General features: G+C 43.2%; 2 protein-coding genes across 6 annotated transcripts in view; one reads left to right on the forward strand and one right to left on the reverse strand.

Annotated features, from left to right (window-relative positions):
* Nucleotides 1-4,804: 4,804 nt before the first annotated feature.
* Nucleotides 4,805-17,400, reverse strand: LOC125303035 (glucoside xylosyltransferase 1-like). 5 transcript variants are annotated; one of them, XM_048256513.1, is made up of 10 exons: nucleotides 17,351-17,400; nucleotides 16,073-16,216; nucleotides 15,402-15,497; nucleotides 14,473-14,668; nucleotides 13,451-13,582; nucleotides 11,922-12,173; nucleotides 11,358-11,481; nucleotides 10,766-10,938; nucleotides 6,940-7,620; nucleotides 4,805-6,838 (listed from the first exon to the last, which is right to left on the reverse strand). In XM_048256513.1, the coding sequence occupies exons 1-9, from the start codon at nucleotides 17,365-17,367 to the stop codon at nucleotides 7,459-7,461; spliced, it is 1,296 nt and encodes a 431-aa protein (XP_048112470.1). In that variant the 5' UTR covers nucleotides 17,368-17,400; the 3' UTR covers nucleotides 4,805-6,838; nucleotides 6,940-7,458. The 5 variants fall into 5 exon arrangements, with proteins under 5 accessions (XP_048112470.1, XP_048112469.1, XP_048112468.1 ...); XM_048256512.1 differs by lacking the exon at nucleotides 17,351-17,400 and having other exon boundaries at nucleotides 4,805-6,492; nucleotides 7,035-7,620; nucleotides 16,073-16,446; XM_048256511.1 differs by lacking the exon at nucleotides 17,351-17,400 and having other exon boundaries at nucleotides 4,805-6,804; nucleotides 16,073-16,446.
* pus7 (pseudouridine synthase 7) overlaps nucleotides 17,105-20,349 on the forward strand; it is a 10,108-nt gene continuing 6,863 nt past the window's right edge. Inside the window, 7 exon segments of the mRNA XM_048256509.1 lie at nucleotides 17,105-17,115; nucleotides 17,320-17,436; nucleotides 17,525-17,719; nucleotides 17,721-17,846; nucleotides 17,941-18,025; nucleotides 18,309-18,422; nucleotides 18,556-18,700. Coding sequence (XP_048112466.1) covers nucleotides 17,535-17,719; nucleotides 17,721-17,846; nucleotides 17,941-18,025; nucleotides 18,309-18,422; nucleotides 18,556-18,700 — 655 coding nt within the window. The 5' untranslated portion in view covers nucleotides 17,105-17,115; nucleotides 17,320-17,436; nucleotides 17,525-17,534.

Here is a 20,349-nt window from a genome sequence, read left to right on the forward strand (position 1 = left end):
GAGAGAGGCAGTATGAACTAGACTGCATTTCCGGCGGGAACTGCGAAAGTGTGCTTGCCCTGGTCCGGTCACCAACGTGAGCAGACAGTGACATACGCTATGCTGAACCTGGCTTGATCCAAGCATTCTAACAGTGCCTTTCAGTGTTGGAGCAGTGGCAATACCTCAAAAGCTCTATTCAACTATTGCCTTAAGTGGTTGAATGCGATTCGCTTGGATTTTACCTTTGGCCTGCCTTCGAATTTAGCTTCTATGACTGAGATCAAATCAATAAAATAAAATGACAGCAGTGATTGGCTGCAAAAATAAATAATGTCACGCGTCTTTAGCTCTCAAACTGGGCTATCAGGTAACCTACAGAGGAATTGAAATGATGAAATATGACCAAGGCATTAAAAAGCTGCTTGTTTGTCAGGATACTTTTTCACTGATTTATTTTAAAAAAAATATGAGCTATGAGTGTGAATGTTATATATTCCATCCCACAAATTATGTTTTACTGGTTTATTTGACAAATAATCTATATGGATTTGCTCTATAAAGACCTTATGTCTGTTTGGGATTGTTTTGTGAGCCTGGGGTTGTTTTGAGAGCCTATTGATGTAGCCTATCTCAGAATAAAGGAATACTTCATATTACCAAACCACCGTCTGTAAATCAACTGTATACTACTGTCTACATTGCACTATATTTCTTGACCTGTCTCTGTATGTTTCATCACCTTTCTATACTTTGCCTCACATTGCAACACAGCTCAGATCTTTGGTTGCTATGAAGGCCAGTCGCTCTAAATGGATGGTTGCTATGGCCAAAGGCCAGTTCTATCTCTGCCGTTGTCAAGCCGGGCATATCGTAGAATTCTGATTAACCTTATCTTATTTAAAACATCTCTATTTTACTTATCCCACTTCCATACAGTGGGTCCCATTAAGAAGTGGCCCTTCCTGCACGCTTACCTTGATTCACACAGCAGCATTATTAAATTAATCTGTCACCATACGCCTATGCCTACGCTTGCAAAGAAAACATTTTAATTTGATTCACATGAAAAGTTACATTTCATGTACATGTTGACAATGAGTAGGCTAGTTTTGGTTGTTGGTGGTGTTATTGCATCCCTTAGTTATGCCTACAATGCAAGTTCCCTTAAGCTGTCACAGACGTAGGTGCTACTGTACTTTTTAGGGCTAAAGTGCTTCGTGAATTACTGTTAGTAAAAAAAATAGCAGTCCTAAAGTTACATCGTGACGGTTACGAAAGTGCAAGCATCTCATATCAAATGACCATGGCATTACGCTAAAAAACATAAATCCCAATTAGCAACATACATACATCCTCCCTATAGCTAGCCACACAAGAAATGAATGATACTAAATCTCTGCTTAGCATGCTTCTCCCAAGATCGCCTAAAGAAATCGTTAGCATTCTAATAACAGAAGGGGCACATTTATGTTGACCACTACAACATGACTCATTATGTCTGTAACGTTAACTGTATAAAACACTTAAACTTTTTTTGCGCAAGGACGACACCATCCAGCACATGGAAACCGATATTTTAGGTTCTTGGCCACAAACTCAAACGCGTAATCTGAAGCTCTGTTCTAGAATCTTTGCTCTGAAGGCTGTGTTGCTAGGCATGACATCAAATAAAAACACTTAAATGATAGTCTTTCAGTATTAAAATGTTCTAGAATGCGTGAAGATTCGAATGGATGTGTGTGGTTTGGATGTGTGTGGTTTGGTAAGAATAAACAAGAAATAACATTTCCAATAATTTCCCATGATAAATTACATAATAATTTATTTACATAATAATTGCACCTTCATTACTTGTGAATCTCACAATCATTTCAAGTAGGCTACACTAGTGAAATGTAATACAACGTTGCCACCTAAGCGTTCAGATAGTTCTAGGCTATTTAACATTAACGGACATTGCTTGTTTATTCTTTCTCGTCAACTCCATGCTTTTAGGAAAACAATCTTTTATCATAGTTCCCTCTTCAATGAGCGATTACCAGCTCGTTTTTGTAACAGAGATAGCTGTTTATTGTCCCTAGGTTTACAGAAATACCTATTCATATTAATACGTAGCCTATGGAGTGCTGCCGACCACTGTTCATTACATGGCCCAGAATGCCTTGCATGTCTTTACAACAAAACAACACAGTAAAACCTAAATGCCCGTAAACATATGCATTTGCATACTTGTAACATTTTTAATAATACTCTCCCATCATGATATGTAACAATAATGAAAAATTTAATTTGAATACCGTCAATGTGAAAACAACTCTATTATGTAAGCTATATATAGCTACTGTTCTCCTATCTATTTCAGTTCGTAAGTCCATACTATCCCATGGCAGAGCAAGAATTTCATGATTGGGCACGGTTGCCTGGAGACATTGTGCATACATGGAAGGCATTGTGATAAAAGGTGAATGATGTGAGTTATCAAATACCCGTGGGTGGCTTGCCAAATGATTGAAACTTTTGGAATATTTCTTTTTTTTTTGCCTATGCACCCTCACACTGGAGTCCCCAGTTCATATACAAAATTTGGTATCGATATGTGACAGTGTTCCTGAGATATGGACGACTTCCTGTTTGAGAGCTTCACCGCCCGATTTCGTTTGGCTGTGACGGGCAAACGCTTTCGAAAAATCAAAAATCCTTCCGCTAACATTTGTGAGGCTTGGTCCAAGGATAATGTACGTCAAGTTTAAAGTATGCGTTGGACCAAATTTGTGACCTGTGAAAATTTAGTTTAAGCTTTCTGTTCAATCCAATATGGCGGACGAACGGCACGCCCACCTGACGCCATCTTCACGACCAACTTACACCGGTACTGACCGGACGTTTTAAAGTTGGAACGGTGTCTCTGTCTCAAAGGGCCTAGGGCGCTAGGGCTGACAAAAAATTAGGAGACGGAAAAATAATAATAAAACTTAAGAAGAACAATAAGTGTGCTGCTTTGCAAGCACACTTAATAAAACTTAAGAAGAACAATAAGTGTGCTGCTTTGCAAGCACACTTAATAATGTCTTGCACGGCCCCTCATAGGCACACGCACACACAGACAAACATCCCATTAGCCCCACACACACACTCACAAGCAAACACACAGAGAAGCACACAAAACACACACACATTAGCACACACTCAGTTACATCACAAAAGTGGCAAGAGTAGGGGATGGAGACAAATTGACAAGCGTTATTTATTTTTGCGGAGAGAATGAGCAGGACTGAGCGGCGGTCATATTTTGATTTTTTATCTAGTTTAATTATAATTAGGCTTAGGCTCGCGGTCATGATATGGCCTACCTTGCTAGTTCACTAGGGTTAGTCATGATATAGCCTGCTAGTTCACTAGTGTTAAGTCATGATATGGCCTACCTTGCTAGTTCACTAGTGTTAGTGTTAGTCATGATATAGCCTGCCTTGCTAGTTCACTAGTGTTAGTGTTAGTCATGATATAGCCTGCTAGTTCACTAGTGTTAAGTCATGATATGGCCTACCTTGCTAGTTCACTAGTGTTAGTGTTAGTCATGATATAGCCTGCCTTGCTAGTTCACTAGTGTTAGTGTTAGTCATGATATAGCCTGCCTTGCTAGTTCACTAGTGTTAGTGTTAGTCATGATATAGCCTGCCTTGCTAGTTCACTAGTGTTAGTGTTAGTCATGATATAGCCTGCCTTGCTAGTTCACTAGTGTTAGTGTTAGTCATGATATAGCCTGCCTTGCTAGTTCACTAGTGTTAGTCATGATATAGCCTACCTTGCTAGTTCACTAGTGTGGGCTACTGTTTTGACACTTGCACAGCTGCCTAAGCTATACTGCCACTTATGTCGCTACTAAGCTGTCTAAGCTGCCTACCTTCTTCATTTCCGACATCTTTGAGCTCAACAGTCCCGCCCCTCCGAGAGAGCCTAGTTTCCACAAGTATGTTTTTCCATTCTTTTCTCCAGGATCCATTACTCATCATTCATCCTGTTCGCCCTGTTACCTCACTACCAATTAGTGGCTTATAGATGCAGAAGTTATTTTCTCACAATGACACACATGTTGTTTCTTGCATAGTTTTCTTTTTTTCCCCGAGAATCTAGTTCCTTCATCATTTATGATCTACACTTTATAGGGGTTTCCAACCTGCAAGTTGCTTTTTAATCAATGATTAACAAATGGATATTTTAAGAAAAAAAGCCTGCCTTGATACCTTGCAGTAAAGACCACAATACAGTGTACAGTGGTGTTGAGAAGTCCCTCAAACTCAGAAATAATGCATTCAAATACCAAAAGCGACCCTTTTCTTCATTCACCATTTACAAGCATGTTTGTAGTGCCTGATGTGGCTACAAGCCAGTTGGCAATTCACATAGCCCCCCAGTTCTGACTGGCAATCAGAGCATGCCATGCCAATCCTATCCTCTCAAACATGCCAGTCCTCCCGACCAGACAACAGGTAGGGAGTTTCAATTATTCATGACCTGGCTCTCCCCAAGCCAGCAACCACCTGGTGGATCTATTCACTTAACACTACCACCGCTTCCCAATTCTGTTTGATTATTCTCCGTTAATACGAGACACAAACCACATTAGTGGCCATTTGTGCCTCATCAGGAGAACGATTCATCACAATTTACCTCCAGCACATTGATCTTAGTCTAAATGCAAGATGGCCTCAAGGCGCTGGTCTTGCTCTGGAAGACAAACAGCCCTTACCGCCAACGGAGGAAGCATCAACATCAATATGGAACCCATAGTTCTCATAAACAAAAATAAATCAGACACAATAAATAAGACTGAATCAAAACATTTATTATAAAAATATATATATACTGCATTTCTTGTACAGCCACTCAAGGCAAAAATACAAGAGACATGTTGTGAGGTACTTAGATAAGTAAGACAGAAGTTTCTAACTTGAAATGCTCTACTACTGGCTTTTCAGGACAGGAAAATGTCAACCCTGATATTTACTCAATAGTGCAACAAATCCCTGTTTTGGTATTAGCTAAATACCACACAAGACACATGAGCCAGGGTGATAGGATGGACTGATTTTTCATTATGCAAACTTTTCTATTTTGGCTACCAGACAACATAAACACAGATTTTCCTTTGATCACATGGAATTCACAGCATGAAGAAAGCATTTCTCAGTACAACACAAAGCATAAAATTCAGCAAATAAATCATCTTGTGAAAGTGCTTAAATAAAACCGTACCTTTACATGGACTTTACATTACATTGATCTGCTCACTGAAAGGAGATGGCCACAGTGTCCTTCCTGGACACGCTGACATGACTGCGTAAGTAATTCAATGATTACTAAAAATATCCACAGGCTATAAAAGACATTTCTGCTCTGATTACTGCATTGAATTGTACATGTACACCGACACTCTCATATACAGTATCTGTTCCAGTTCAGAATCAACAGACTCTGTTAAACACACGTGAACAACTCATACCAGTTAATAACTGGTGCAACTTAATACCAATTACCAATTAATAACAAATACAACACTGTTCTTAAGGCTACTTGCAAAATGTATGTTACCTGACAGATAATGGTCTAGTTCTTGCTGCAATGGAGATTTTGTAATAAATTCATGGAATAGTCTAGGATCTCTAGACCAGGGGTTCTCAAACTTTTGTGGGCCGGGGACCCTTCATGGAGTGGAAAATTCTCCAAGGACCACTCATAATCGCAACACATAAAACTTAAGTTAATCATATAGCTGTATATCCTTTTTTTCTGTTAGATGCTTATGTTATATGTATTTTAAAAACATACAGCAGAGTGCTAATACCACAATAGTCATGTTAGCAAACAGTATGTAGGATTCTTTTAAAGAACTGCTGTTTCTTTGTCAAATGTAGGCCTATTGTGTTGAACACATAGTGTTTGCTTCACATAACTTTCATTTTGTTGGCGGTTAATTAATAGTAAAGTGTTTTGACGTATTGATGTAATGTATCAGCAGATCAATTGTGCAAATACTGATACTGTAGCATTTTTCGCCATATAAGACAATTTCATATTTTGTAGAAAACTTGAGAACCAATGCTCTAGACTACCACCCCTCATCACTTACGTTAAATGTGATTAATGACTCTTCGGCAAAGTAGGAAATAAAAAAACAGAACGTACAGCCATAACACTGTTACTGTTCAGAGAGATATCTGATTATAGGCTTTATGGAAAAAGACGTAACAATGACTTAGCTGTTGCCATTCCACCAGTTAATGTTAAATACAAATATTTATAAGCCCTTGCAAGTTATGAGGAGATGAGATAAATAAGCATCAAATGATGCAAAGCTAAGTACATTAAGTGACCTTCCCCATCATCAATTAACTTGAATGGGCGACTGCAACTCTACCTAAAGAGGATGGCATGGGCGACTGCAACTCAGAGGATGGCATGGGCGACTGCAACTCTATCTAAGGAGGATGGCATGGGCGACTGCAACTCTACCTAAAGAGGATGGCATGGGCGACTGCAACTCTACCTAAAGAGGATGGCATGGGCGACTGCAACTCTACCTAAAGAGGATGGCATGGGCGACTGCGACTCAGAGGATGGCATGGGCGACTGCAACTCTACCTAAAGAGGATGGCATGGGCGACTGCAACTCAGAGGATGGCATGGGCGACTGCAACTCTACCTAAAGAGGATGGCATGGGCGACTGCAACTCAGAGGATGGCATGGGCGACTGCAACTCTACCTAAAGAGGATGGCATGGGCGACTGCAACTCAGAGGATGGCATGGGCGACTGCAACTCTACCTAAAGAGGATGGCATGGGCGACTGCAACTCTACCTAAAGAGGATGGCATGGGCTGACTGCAACTCTACCTAAAGAGGATGGCATGGGCTTACTGCAACTCACTCAGAGGATGGCATGGGCGACTGCAACTCTACCTAAAGAGGATGGCATGGGCGACTGCGACTCAGAGGATGGCATGGGCGACTGCAACTCTATCTAAGGAGGATGGCATGGGCGACTGCAACTCTACCTAAAGAGGATGGAAAGTGATTGTCACATCTTGATATGTTTGGCCTCTACTACTAAGGATGACAAAACATCAAAGTGAACTCAGTGCAAAAGAGTGTTTCCGCAACCCCACAAGCTCTATCTAGAACCCCGCTGCTACCTCTATCTAAAACCCTGCTACCTCTATCTAGAACCCCACTACCTCTATCTAGAACCCCACTACCTCTATCTAAAACCCCGCTACCTCTATCTAGAACCCCCACAACCTCTATCTAGAACCCTGCTACCTCTATCTAAAACCCCGCTACCTCTATCTAGAACCCCGATTACCTCTATCTAGAACCCCGCTACCTCTATCTAGAATTGGCTCCACACCATGCGCAATGCTACATGGGGGGGCACCTGGACTGAATGGAGGTCACACTCTCTGAGGGTCTGCTTGGAGGTCACGCTCTCCTCTGAGAGCCTGCTTGGAGGTGGCCGATGCTTTGCCGCAGCCGCTTGGTGAACAGGTGGCTGACTCGTCCGCAGTAGGTGTGCGACGCGTCTTGGAGCATCTCCTCCAGGGGCTGCAGCAGCGTACCAACCGGATCACCTCCAAACGGGTACTGAGATGGACGCAGGAGAAGAGGAAGAACGCTGATGAGACAGACAGACAGACAAACTCTCCTGACAGGCAGGGAGCTCAATAGTCCCCAAAACAGCGCCGCTTCAGGAGAACTGACCACTTCTACACTTACTTGGCAAATGCAGTCATCCAAAAGGACTTACAGTTGAGGAGCTAAATCAAGCTTCAGTAAGTTAGGAGACATTTGGAGAGACGACACAAAGTACTAATGGTGGTCAATCTGAAGTCCAGAATGAGCTGATGGGAAGGCTGGTGAGTGTGCAGCATGTTTGCAGTGTTAGAGGAGTTAGAAAAGAAGGTGATCCCAGATGATCTTTTCTAACAACTTTGCAAAACTCTGAGATTAAGGTGGTTTGGAAGGAGGGAAGGAGAAATACGGTCATAAAGTCAAAAGAGTTCCTTTGCTTAGTGGCAACATAATACATTTTACCACCTCCATCAGTTTCCTGAGGACAGTGGCAAAGGAGGAGAGGCAAACGACTGGCATAAAGCAGTCAACAGCCCTAAATCAGCACGGCCCGTCTCACTGCCAGCCATCATAGCCCTGCTCCATCAACCCAACTTCTCTGCATTTCGGCAGAATGCATCTGCGTTTACAGTCCACACTGTAAATAAAAAGAAATGACTTTTTTATGGAGCCTCATCTGACTGGTTGTTTGTGACGAACATTAGGTCACTCCGTGCTCCCACTTTACAGCCCGTGCATGTGACACACACACATCAGGGCCGGCGATAAAGTACCATTTACTGTCTCCTATTGATTTTAATGTGGAGGACGGTGCGTCGGGCCTGCAGCTTCCTGGAGTCTCCGCGTGGCTTCAGCACTAAACATTTTACTGCCCTTCTGTGGGACGAGGTGGTGGGGGTGGGGAACTCTGTAATGGCTGGCCATTTTATGAGCCGGCCCCGATGCGGCAGAACCCTGCTGCTAGTGTGTCTTTGGGGAGCACACCGGCACTAGGGGACGGCAGCAAAGCGCCGCAAATGGAGGGCCGCTTGGCTGCGCCCACGACGGAATGGGATGGGATGGGGACGCCAAAACACAACCCCATGAGCCTCCACTGCTCCCTCTCAGAGTGGAGTCTGGCATGCTGACAGTGGCCAAGAGGGGGGACAAAACATTCATTGCTCCTTTAACAGGGGTTGTAGACAGACACTATCCCAAACTGAACAGAATCCTGCTCTGTAGACAGACACTATCCCAAACTGAACAGAATCCTGCTCTGTAGACAGACACTATCCCAAACTGAACAGAATCCTGCTCTCAAAGTGCACTCAGTGGCAGCAAGGCATGGAAGGCATGTTTCAAATCAAATACTTGTATAAAATTCTGATTTCTAAAATTATTTGGTTTTGTTTGTCAAAAGTTCATACTTGGTACCTTGACGCCTGCTACGGTAAGTGACTGGTTAGACAGTTGAAGGCAGCGGCATAGCTCCTCCCACCTGTCTGTCTGCCTGGCGTCCAGTCAGGGTGAGCAGTGGCGGTCTGCCCTCGCAGGGTCAGAGAAACGAAGCAGGTCTCTCCGTAACGAGCCCACTCATTTCGCTAATGGCCAAGCTCACCACCCACACTGATGGACCAGCCGTAATGGTCAGACAAATAAGCTCTTCATTCCTCCCTTTCTTGTCTTCCTCCCTCTCTCCCTCTCCCTCCTGTGATGGATTGTACACATTCAGACTGGTGAAACAATGACGGAGGAGGCCCGAGCAGGAGCGTGAGGATTTCAGCCGGAAGAGCAATCAACGCAGCAGCAGAGAGCGCCTGGGATTAGCTGCAGATACATGATAAGCGATGGTGCACTGACGGCAAAGCAAACAGGGCTATCGATTCGGCCATTTCAGTTAGACAGATGCAAACTTTTGGTCTGATAGAAAAAGCAATGGCCCGCAGCACACTGATGAGGTCATTGGGCAAATGTTGGCCAGGCAGGCAATTTCATTAAGGAGACAGCAATCGGAAAGCCATATTGGGAGGTGCTAGCATTTACAGATCAACAGATACAGCTGGGCTGCAACACGCCGGTTTTGAGCCCATCAAATGAACTGATGGCCAGATGGTCCATGTGTCATATGTCACAGTGGCCCATCAGTCAAGGAAGAACAGCTCTGGAACACGCATTTAATACTGCGCCTTGCGGTATAATATTACTAAGGATTGGCTCTGAGGGCTGGGCCGAAAACGGGGATTGGCTCTGAGGGCTGGGCGGAACACGCATTTAATTAATAAGGATTGGCTCTGAGGGCTGGGCCGGAACACGCATTTAATACCGCGCCTTGCGGTATAATATTACTAAGGATTGGCTCTGAGGGCTGGGCCGGAACACGCATTTAATACCGCGCCTTGCGGTATAATATTACTAAGGATTGGCTCTGAGGGCTGGGCCGGAACACGCATTTAATACCGCGCCTTGCGGTATAATATTACTTTTTGCATTCCTTTCCGCATTCAACACAATCTCATAATTAGCAGTACATCTCATCAATTCATCTAGGATGGAATTATGTTTCAGGAATTATAATTATATTATACAAATGGAATTATGTTTCAGGCTGAGTTTCCATAAAAGCTATATAAGTATATATCCTCTTTTGATACCGTGAGGGGAATTTGGTCTCTGCATTTATCCCAATCCGTGAATTAGTGAAACACACACTGCACACAGTGCACACACAGTGAGGTGAAGCACACACTAATCCCGGCGCAGTTGATGCAATCCTGCATCAACAGCGGCGCTCGGGGAGCAGTGAGGGGTTAGGTGCCTTGCTCATGGGCACTTCAGCCGTGCCTACTGGTCGGGTTCGAACCGGCAACCCTCCGGTAACAAGTCCGAAGCGCTAACCAGTAGGCTACGACTGCCCCCGAATGACTATATGACTAAATGTAGGTCAATACAATGAATTTTTCATTCTCAGGAAGCCTTCAACTGATCAATTTATTTTTCTAACGACTTGAGTGTAAACCTTAAAGCAAGTGTGCAGAGTGATGCCAGAACACTCAGCAGTATTCCCCATTTGCCCATTTTTCCATGGACCAGAGAGAAAGTTCCATTAATCTGTTATAACTGCTGTTCCAGTCTGTGGTCGTCACTCTTAAATGCCGGGCAGAAGGTATGGCGTCCTCACCTGCTGGATGGCTTCGTAGATGGCTCGGAAAGCAGGCTGCTTGTCGTTGTGGTAGACGCCGCGATTGCCATGGAGGACGAAGACTCCGTGCTGCTCTGCGGCGGCACAGTTGCTGCCGTAGATACAGTGGTCAGGGCGGTAGTTCCACTGGCACGGGAACACAAACAGACCCTCTGCAGGGAGAGAGGAGGTGGAGGAGGAGAGGAGAAGCACACCAGAGATGGAACAGATGAACCCTCAATCAGAGGATTAGGAACTGGGAGCCAACATTCCCCACTAATACCAAACACCATGCCAAGAAAACATGGTGCAGGGACTTCCTGGGTGCTTTTATGTTTATGTGATTCTGAAGTGTTTGTTGCCATGAGTTACCCCAATCTCAATTTGACAAATAAAAGATTTGTTGTCTTACAATATTCAGACTTTTACTATAGCAAAGGGAAGCAATATGACATGTCATGGAACCCTGGCGATGAGAAGTGTGTGATACCTGGATTGTGGTGGAATATTATGTTCAGGAGCGATGAGAAGTGTGTGATACCTGGATTGTGGTGGAATATTATGTTCAGGAGCGATGAGAAGTGTGTGATACCTGGATTGTGGTGGAATATTATGTTCAGGAGGTCCTGGTCACCCCAGGTGATGTTCAGCTTATACTTCTGCAGGAGTGGCATCAACATTTCCCCCCACAGAAGAGGAACTGAGGTCATATCATTCTGATGGAGGGGGGAGAGGAATTGCATTATGCATGGCTGTTTCCTGATTTTACTGCATGATGTGAGCTGGGAGGTATCACAGCTAAATAGATTTGCCATACATTCATTTGTATTCAACTGGAGCCCCATTTGACGTCAACAAGCAAGCAAGTATAAAATAAATATACACAGTTTCTGCCACCCTCATTGGGAAGAATACATGATGAAACATCTCTAACCACTGCAGAAATCAAATCAGGCTAAATAGCAATGGGACAATACTGACCCCCACTGGCAAACGCTGGCATTGCAAACAGTGTGTATTTAACTCTTGTGCAATGTAAGCCTCTGAGTGATATTGTTTCCATGTAAATGTTTTGTCTTGTGTACACACACACACACACACACACACAGACCTTCTTCAAAATGGATGGGAAACGTAGTGAAGTGACATGTCATACCTTGAAGTGTTTGGCCCGGATACGGCTCATGTTCATGAGCATGACGCCGGAGTTGACGCCCGTTTTGCCATAGTATGGATGGCGGGCAAAGCGGTTGTACCAGCCAATGCGCGGCTCCTCGTGTTCAGGTGCCATGCCTGCCAACTGGCTGGAGTTGAACTCCGAGAGGAAGTTCCAGATCTCGTCCACTGGCTGCAGGAACAGGATGTCTGTGTCCACATATAGCAGAGAGTCCACGTGCTTCAGCAGGAGCTGAGGAGTGATGAGGTTACGAGTTAAGTTGCTAAAACAGAACAACCATTGAAAGAGTACGGCTGCCACCACAAGCTTTCCCTGACAACATACACATAATGTACTTGTTACTAGTTTATATTTGTCTTTATTACTTTTCTCAACATCGGTGAACACTTGCACTTAGTCATTTCCTGTGTATTAGCCGCACTGTGTATAAACTGCAGGACAGTGTTTTATGCAAGTTAAAAAAACAAAACCATATCAATACCATATTAACTGCCCCCGTGTATTAACCTCGTAGCTGAAGAAATTTAGCAAAATCAATGTATAAAAACCGTGTTGGGAAATTACAATATCTATTCATTACTTTGTCTATAATATTCCGAATTCAGCGGTTATACAGGGTCAGAAAGTAAAAGTATCTTGGTGTGTTCATACACTATGCTAGTACATTTGTTTTCTTAGTTCTTATGTTGAGAACGGTGTTCCACATGGTTTCTACTTTATGACCATCTAAAACTTAAGTATTATGTTCCCACTTTTACAGTAATGTTCCTACTTTTAACTACTGAAAAAATAAAATCACACCTAACATATTTAATATGTATCTGCTTGTGTCTAAGGGTGCTTTCACACATGGCTCTTTGAATTGGAATGTGAAGCGTTTCCCCCAAAGATCGCTTCGATTGGGTATATGTGAAAGCAGCAATCGCATTCTGTTTCGGAACAAAATACAAACGGATCGAGACCGCTTGGAGGAGGTGGTCTCGGCTCGTTTCCAATCGAACTCGAGCGATTTGTTTGCAGTGAGAAAGCAATCGGCCCAGTGTAGCCAAACAGCTTCCTCATGCTTACATTTTTGTAGGCCTACACATTAGGCTACAAGTTTATTCAACTTTTAACAGAGTAGAGATCTAGCTAGCCTATGTTTTGAATTTCAAGCGAATGTCTTTTAGGCCAGAGAGTGGGAGAAGCCTAGACACATGCACACACACACGCACAAACACAACACGCACACACACAAACAATAAGTTAAATGTGGGGTTCAAGTGTTAGGTGACATGGATTCTTCAGAAATGTGTCCAATCAGGAACAATTTAATCGCATGTGGGTTTGTTTGTAGACAAAAGTTTAATGTCACGTGGGTTTGTTATATAATTTGTTCTGATATAAATGCTGCCATGTGAACACAAACGAACCCAGGTACAATGGAGAAAACTGATTCAGTGCGAAACTAGGTATGAAAGCCACTCAGTACAGATACAGATGAGAAAACTGGTCCAAACTGGACTCACAGGCAAGAAGAGCCGCTGGGATGCACAAGGCTTGAACAGCTTTTTCCACTCCTTTGCATTCTCACTTGGAAAGGTGATGGGATACATTGAGTAGTTGAACTTGGTCTGGAAGGTGGCTGGCCAGGACTCAAGCTAAAGAGATGGAGAACAACAGAGTGAAAACCGAAGATTCGGCACATTGTGATGGTATGACGCTGGACGGTAAATAGTTTCCCTTCCTGGACTAGTCTCACAGAGCAGCTATATGATGCAGAATGAATCAGATAACAGATATGAATGAATTTGGGCTAAATGTGCTGATTCTTTATGAAGCCACAAGGGAAAGCGACTTTCAAAGTAGCGGTGCAGTTTTCAACAGAAACACAGTAATGGGAGTTTGGTAATTTATGATAACTGGTGCTTTGATGAAGTGGTCAGGATTTAGGTGGAAATCAAGGCCTCTTCTCCTGTCAACTCCTGACAACACTCAACACCATAAGTTCAAAGAACTGTCTCCCAAGTCTAGTGATGGAGTGTGAAAACCATGCCTGGCCCCATAAGACAGACAGAGACTACTGTGAAACAGCATGATGGGACTTGGTGCTCACTGCCTGTCATGAGACAGAGACTAATCAGCATGATGGGGCTTGGTGCTCACTGCCTCTCATAATGAGACTACTGTGAAACAGCATGATGGGGCTTGGTGCTCACTGCCTCTCATAAGACAGAGACTACTGTGAATCAGCATGATGGGGCTTGGTGCTCACTGCCTCTCATAAGACAGAGACTACTGTGAATCAGCATGATGGGGCTTGGTGCTCACTGACCTCATAATGAGACTACTGTGAAACAACAGCATGATGGGGCTTGGTGCTCACTGCCTCTCATAAGACAGAGACTACTGTGAATCAGCATGATGGGGCTTGGTGCTCACTGCCTCTCATAAGACAGAGACTACTGTGAATCAGCATGATGGGGCTTGGTGCTCACTGACTCTCATAATGAGACTACTGTGAATCAGCATGATGGGGCTTGGTGCTCACTGCCTCTGTGAAGCCGCTGTGCAGCTCCTCTTCAGCAAAGATGTGGAACTGCAGCGGCTTGCTGCTGAAGAGCACAGCGGACTTCAGCATGGTCAGAGTCTCCTCCAGCCGCGAGCCGCAGGCCGCCACAGCAAGGTGCATGGGCTCCACACGACTGACCTCTTGGGCCACAGAGCCTGGTTTGTCCACTGTGTACCTGTAGAGCGGATTAAATAAAAGACACTACTAAATACACCAGGAATCTGAACAGAAAGGTTTGTGTCACAGATAGATAGCAGCAGGCAAGGAGAGGTACAGGTGGAGTGTGCACTTGGGTATTCAAGCTTCTGTGTAAATACATTGGGTAGCCGATTGGGTAATTGGTGCTAAATTACCCAACAATTTGACTCAAACTGAGTTTGTTATTAGTTATTAGTATATGTAAGTTAAAACAACCCATAAACCCCTGAAACCAACAACTGTTAGTAATATTGGGTTTGGGTCTGGGTTGTTACACAGTGCTTAATGGAATTCAAATGACAAACAACATATTTGCTCTACAACTCACAATAAACTATAATGAGGATCATGTGCTAGGAATGGCTTGAAACAAAACCAATTAGTCAAATGGATGGTGGTGTTTATGAATGGTTTTCATCGCTGCTCCTGACCCCTGCTGCCCTGGTCCCAACCAAACCCCCTTGACGATCTCCCAGACTTCTGGGTACTCCAGTGCAGTCTTCACGATCCCCACCCCAGGGACATCGAACTAGTCCTTATCTACTAGATCAGGTGCACTAAAAGGTTTAGACAGACAGATCAAGGAAAAGACAAAAAAGCATGCCGAACAGCCAGGGCCAGGAGCAGGGTTGATTACCCATGAGTTGGGGGTTAGACTGTCCACTGTGGATTCTTTCAGATCACTGGAAGTTTTGGTCAACTCATCCTACCTACAGGCCGATTCCATTAAGCAGTTCATTCCACAAACCCCAGGACAGTCTCGCCAATAGGGATTCCAGTATGACACAGACACTGAACTCTTACACCTGACAGGACAAGAAAAACATGCTCCACATAAACACACCTTCCACGAGAAAAAAACAAATGCTCCTGTGACACGATGCCACAAATAACTCAACCAATGACACTGAACATTTCGACACACGAGTGCCTTACAGCGAACGGCCATTAAGTACCATTAAAACAAACTTTGGCCTGACCTTTAACTAGGTTAAAGTTAAGAGCACTAACCTATAGGAAAAACTGATCAACACTGAAATGTTTCTGGTCCGCTTATTACGGCAAACTAGGCGAATTATTAAGCCAGTAATAAACTCTTATCTTAAAAGGTAACGTTACGTTTGCTAGTAACTTGTAGAAATAGCCAAGCAATAGTAATTATGCTTTATGTACCATTTCCATGATATTGCATAACATTTTGTTAATGTTCGCAATCGTTCATTTGTAGCGTCGGTTACCTGCATTGAATGTTTGCCAACGTCTACAAAACGCTAATTGAGGAGAATCATAACAACGCTTAAAGCAGTGTTAATTAGCCCAGTCGCAGAGCCTTCTAGCTACAAGTTACCGGGCTAATAGCAGTGTTAATTAGGCCAGGCACCTTCCATTCCGGTCCTTTTCAGACGGGCCTTCATTCCCAGGCACTTTCTTGACTTTGTGGCCGCTGATGTCACTTCGAGAGTTGGATCGCTGAGCGCGCCTCTCGGAGAATCCACCTTCAGTCTCTAGGGAGGAGGCAAGCTGGCTAAATACGTACAAAACAGAGAAAAATGCCAGAACTGTGCAAAATAAAAGTATACGATAATAGCGTGGCATTGTATTAACCAAACTAATCTTAGCTGGGTAGAGAGCTAATTAACTGACAGTGGGTTAACGTCATGATGCATTCGTGCCAATTGCTTCTGACAGGTACTGTAACTTCACTTTACGTGTGCTTCTAGCATAAGCACATTTGACATTATACCCTGCCCTCGACAAACCTGAGTTTTCAACTTAAAAGCATAGTCTGTGCTTAAAAGCCATTTAATACCTGTGCACATTTATTTAGCAGCTTCATTGTCATGTAACCATAATTGTAAAAAAAAGATCTGTGGTTATGTCTCTGACCATCTTTTGTGGCCGCAGACTTTCAAGAAGGGTTCCTTAACCATGCAGTTTGTTATCGAACTTTACAACTAGATTTAGTCCAATATGGTTTTCATTTGCACCAAACGTATTAAAAATAGAGTAGGTGAAAATGACCATTGAAATGATCATGGTTTGAACGCCCTAAAAATGGAACTACTAATAGTAGACATTCTCTTGTAACGTTTACAGATAAATTACTTTTATTATGGTGATATATTGACCCGGAAGCAAAACCTTCATGCTCATGCTCTTGACCAGTTGTTGGTAGGCAGCCTCACATGTTGTCCACTGTTCAGCATCTTCTGACAAGATATCGAAGAATCATGTAAGGGTGGTGTATTGCACATATCAAAATATTGTACGCAATGGTGCAGGCAAGATGTTACTAACGATATAAAATTACATTTTGTTGCTCGGTTAAGTACAGAGAATAAATTATATGATTTAGCTTACTATAGCGGATGATAGCTGTTTGTTTTGAACCGCGCTACGTTGATATTCTTGCTATAGCTACAGGTGAGAATTACATGCTTCAGTAGCTTGCCAGTGATCTAGATAGTAAAGCTATTCCTATAATCTACATGGTTTTTGTTGATATTGTTATTGCTTCTGTTTTTACATTCAGACGTTCTAGCATGGATGTCAATGTGACGCATTAAAATTAAAAAATAATCAGATGTCATGAATTGTCTTGTATGTCTCATATCTATCCACAATTAGCTGTGTTGCATCGAAGTGGCGCTCTGTCTACCTTTTTGCTGGTGGCATTCAAAGACTAGCCATCTGGAACCATTCACCTTGCAGTACCCCACCAGTGTTAAACGTCAAACCGTACTGGTAAGTTAAAAAATCACATGTTATGTACCCTGGTAATGAAACAGATTCTCGAATGCAATTACATTCTTTCTTTTTCCCTCCTGCTCAGTTTACTCTTAATGGAGGACTCTGAGCTGACGTCATTGAAGAGGGCATGTCCAGTGGAAGAGCTCATCCACACCGTCAAGAGGCCCAGAGTGAGAGAGGAGAAGAATGGAGCAGCTGCAGCACAGCTGGCCAAAGGGGAAGGAGAGGAGTGTGAGGGCAGTGAAGATGAACTGCCAGCAGAGGAGGAGGAGGAGGGAGGAGGTGGTGGAAGGGGATGGCGAAACCTTCGCTGACATGATGAAGCACGGACTGACAGAGCTTGATGTGGGCATTCTGAAGTTTGTCAGTGACCATAAAGGCTTCTCAGGGATTCTGAAAGAACGGTGAGTGAGTCAGTGGTGTTGTGTTGTCTGTGTAATATGTTTGTAGAGGGGAGATTGAAGATAGAATGAGCAAATCCATCTGTTATGTGCACAGGTACTCCGATTTTGTTGTGCATGAAATCAACAAAGAGGGGAAGACTGTTCAACTTGATGACTTATCCATCCCAGTGGAAACTGAGGTGAGACTAAAGTTCTTTGACTTCTTATAAACTTCACTTTATAAACACAAAGGCTTTCAAACTAGAAATAACTTATTTGCCCATACATTGTTTGTTTGTTTATTAGCACGGACGTTGTTTGATATTTATATGGAGTTTGTTTGTTTATTAGCACGGACGTTGTTTGATATTACTATGGCGTTTGTTTGTTTATTAGCACGGACATTGTTTGATATTTATATGGAGTTTGTTTGTTTATTAGCACGGACGTTGTTTGATATTTATATGGCGTTGTGTCCAGCAGGAGGCTCCACCGGAGGAACCGGCCGCTGAAGCTGAGGTGCTGACGGAGGAACAGAAGAAGCAGCTGGAGGAGCTGCAGCTGTTTAAGAATAAAGAGGGCAACGTGTCTATAGAGGTGCACACAGCATTGGAGCTCCTTTAGGATAAAAGGAAACAAGCAAAGTGTCAGAGTACTTTCATCAGTGAGTTGGTTTGTAATGGTCAGGTAATCTCGGAACTTGCTGTGGCCTGTCTTTATTTACACACAGGTAGCGGATGACACAAAAGAGAAGCGCACTCAAGTCCACAGAGCGGTGAAGAATATGTACCCTGGCCTGGAAACCAAGACTGAGGAGAAGGACGGGCGGAAGTACATTGTGGCCTACCATGCAGCAGGGAAGAAAGCTCTGGCAGGTACCTGAGAATAGTTATGCACTCATGAGGACATTGTGGCAGAATAGTCATGCACTCATGAGGACATTGTGGCCTACCATACAGCAGGGAAGAAAGCTCTGGCAGGTACCTGAGAATAGTCATGCACTCATGAGGACATTGTGCCAGTCCACTATCTCTTTCATTGTTTAAAAGTGAAATTAAAAGTGTATTTGCATTCATAGTTGTTTTCATGTATAAAACAAATTTGACCATTCCTTAGTCATTCAGCACTACGTATGTGGTGATGTTTTGACGTGCATGCTCCTTTCCCCCCACTGAAGTTGACCTCATCTCTTCTCACTGCATGTGGCATATCCCCAGTGCTGTATGGCAAAGTTTTGATGCACAGAACAGCATGTAGAGGTGCATGGGGACTCCCGCATTGCGTTTAAAAGTGCAGGAGTAAACTTAGTGACTTGGGAACTCTCACGCATGCTTTTAAAAGTGCAGGAGTAGACTTGGGGACTCACGCATGCGTTTAAAAGTGCAGGAGTAGACTTGGGGACTCTCACGCATGCTTTTAAAAGTGCAGGAGTAGACTTGGGGACTCTCACGCATGCTTTTAAAAGTGCAGGAGTAGACTTGGGGACTCTCACGCATGCTTTTAAAAGTGCAGGAGTAGACTTACTGACTTGGTAGTATTTCACTGACCCCTGATGTCACTTCCTGGATCATAACCTTTCTGTGTGTCTGAGAAATGTGTATCTCGTATTCTAGTAAAAGTGGTTTTGCAGTTTGTTTCTCTATTATTTATGTAAATTGATTGCTAGATCAGATCTTTGTTAAACAACTACATGCCAGGCTCGGTGAGACGCTGGGGAAAATGTATTTTAATACATAATCTTGATTCCAAGACGCAAGTCAGCACAGAGAATGCTGTAGTATATGGAACACAGGACTTCTACAGAGTTGCAGAATCAAATCTTTGTACTTTCGTAAGCCAAGAGTGATGTGTTTGAGGAGCAAGGGGGCGAGTTAGACTAATGTTTGTTCAAATGTACTGTATTTAGTTGCTGATGGACTGTTGTGTTTGGTAGATAGGACCACTCTCATATGTTGAGCTGTGTGTACTCTAACAGGAACATTTCCACTCTCGTGTGCAGGACTGTACTGAGCTGAGCATACCAGTGAACTTGTGATGAAGCGAAAGCTTCCTAAAAGTAGACTGTAGACTGGATGGGCCAAAATACTGTACATTAAATTGGAAATTGGACTAGCGCCATCCATTTGAATACTTGCTCGTCCTGTTATCTCATCTGAGGCTGGCAAGGTTTGTTTTTTTTCACTTGCCATAGTCAGTTGCAATTTACATTATTTTGCCTTCAGTTTGAGAAAATAGGAACAATCAGCACTTGGTCTCTAAACCAAAGATTTATTTGGTTATGCATTTATATTGAACAGCTTTGGTGTTTTGAGGCTCTTGAGTTGGTGTTGTGTGTCAACTGGTTTTGTTGTTCCTCTACATTTAGGTTTGTTAGATTGCGTGTTCAGTAATCAAATCCAGTCTGTTGTTTGATCAGCTGCATTATAACAATTCCTTTAACGTTTAAACATGTACAGTATTTTGTGCTCTTGGGATTTATAGTGCTATGAACCTCTACAAGTACAAGTGTTTCTGGATGTGATAT

This window comes from Alosa alosa, chromosome 11, assembly GCF_017589495.1.
Source record: "Alosa alosa isolate M-15738 ecotype Scorff River chromosome 11, AALO_Geno_1.1, whole genome shotgun sequence".
Classification (NCBI taxonomy): Eukaryota; Metazoa; Chordata; class Actinopteri; order Clupeiformes; family Clupeidae; genus Alosa; species Alosa alosa.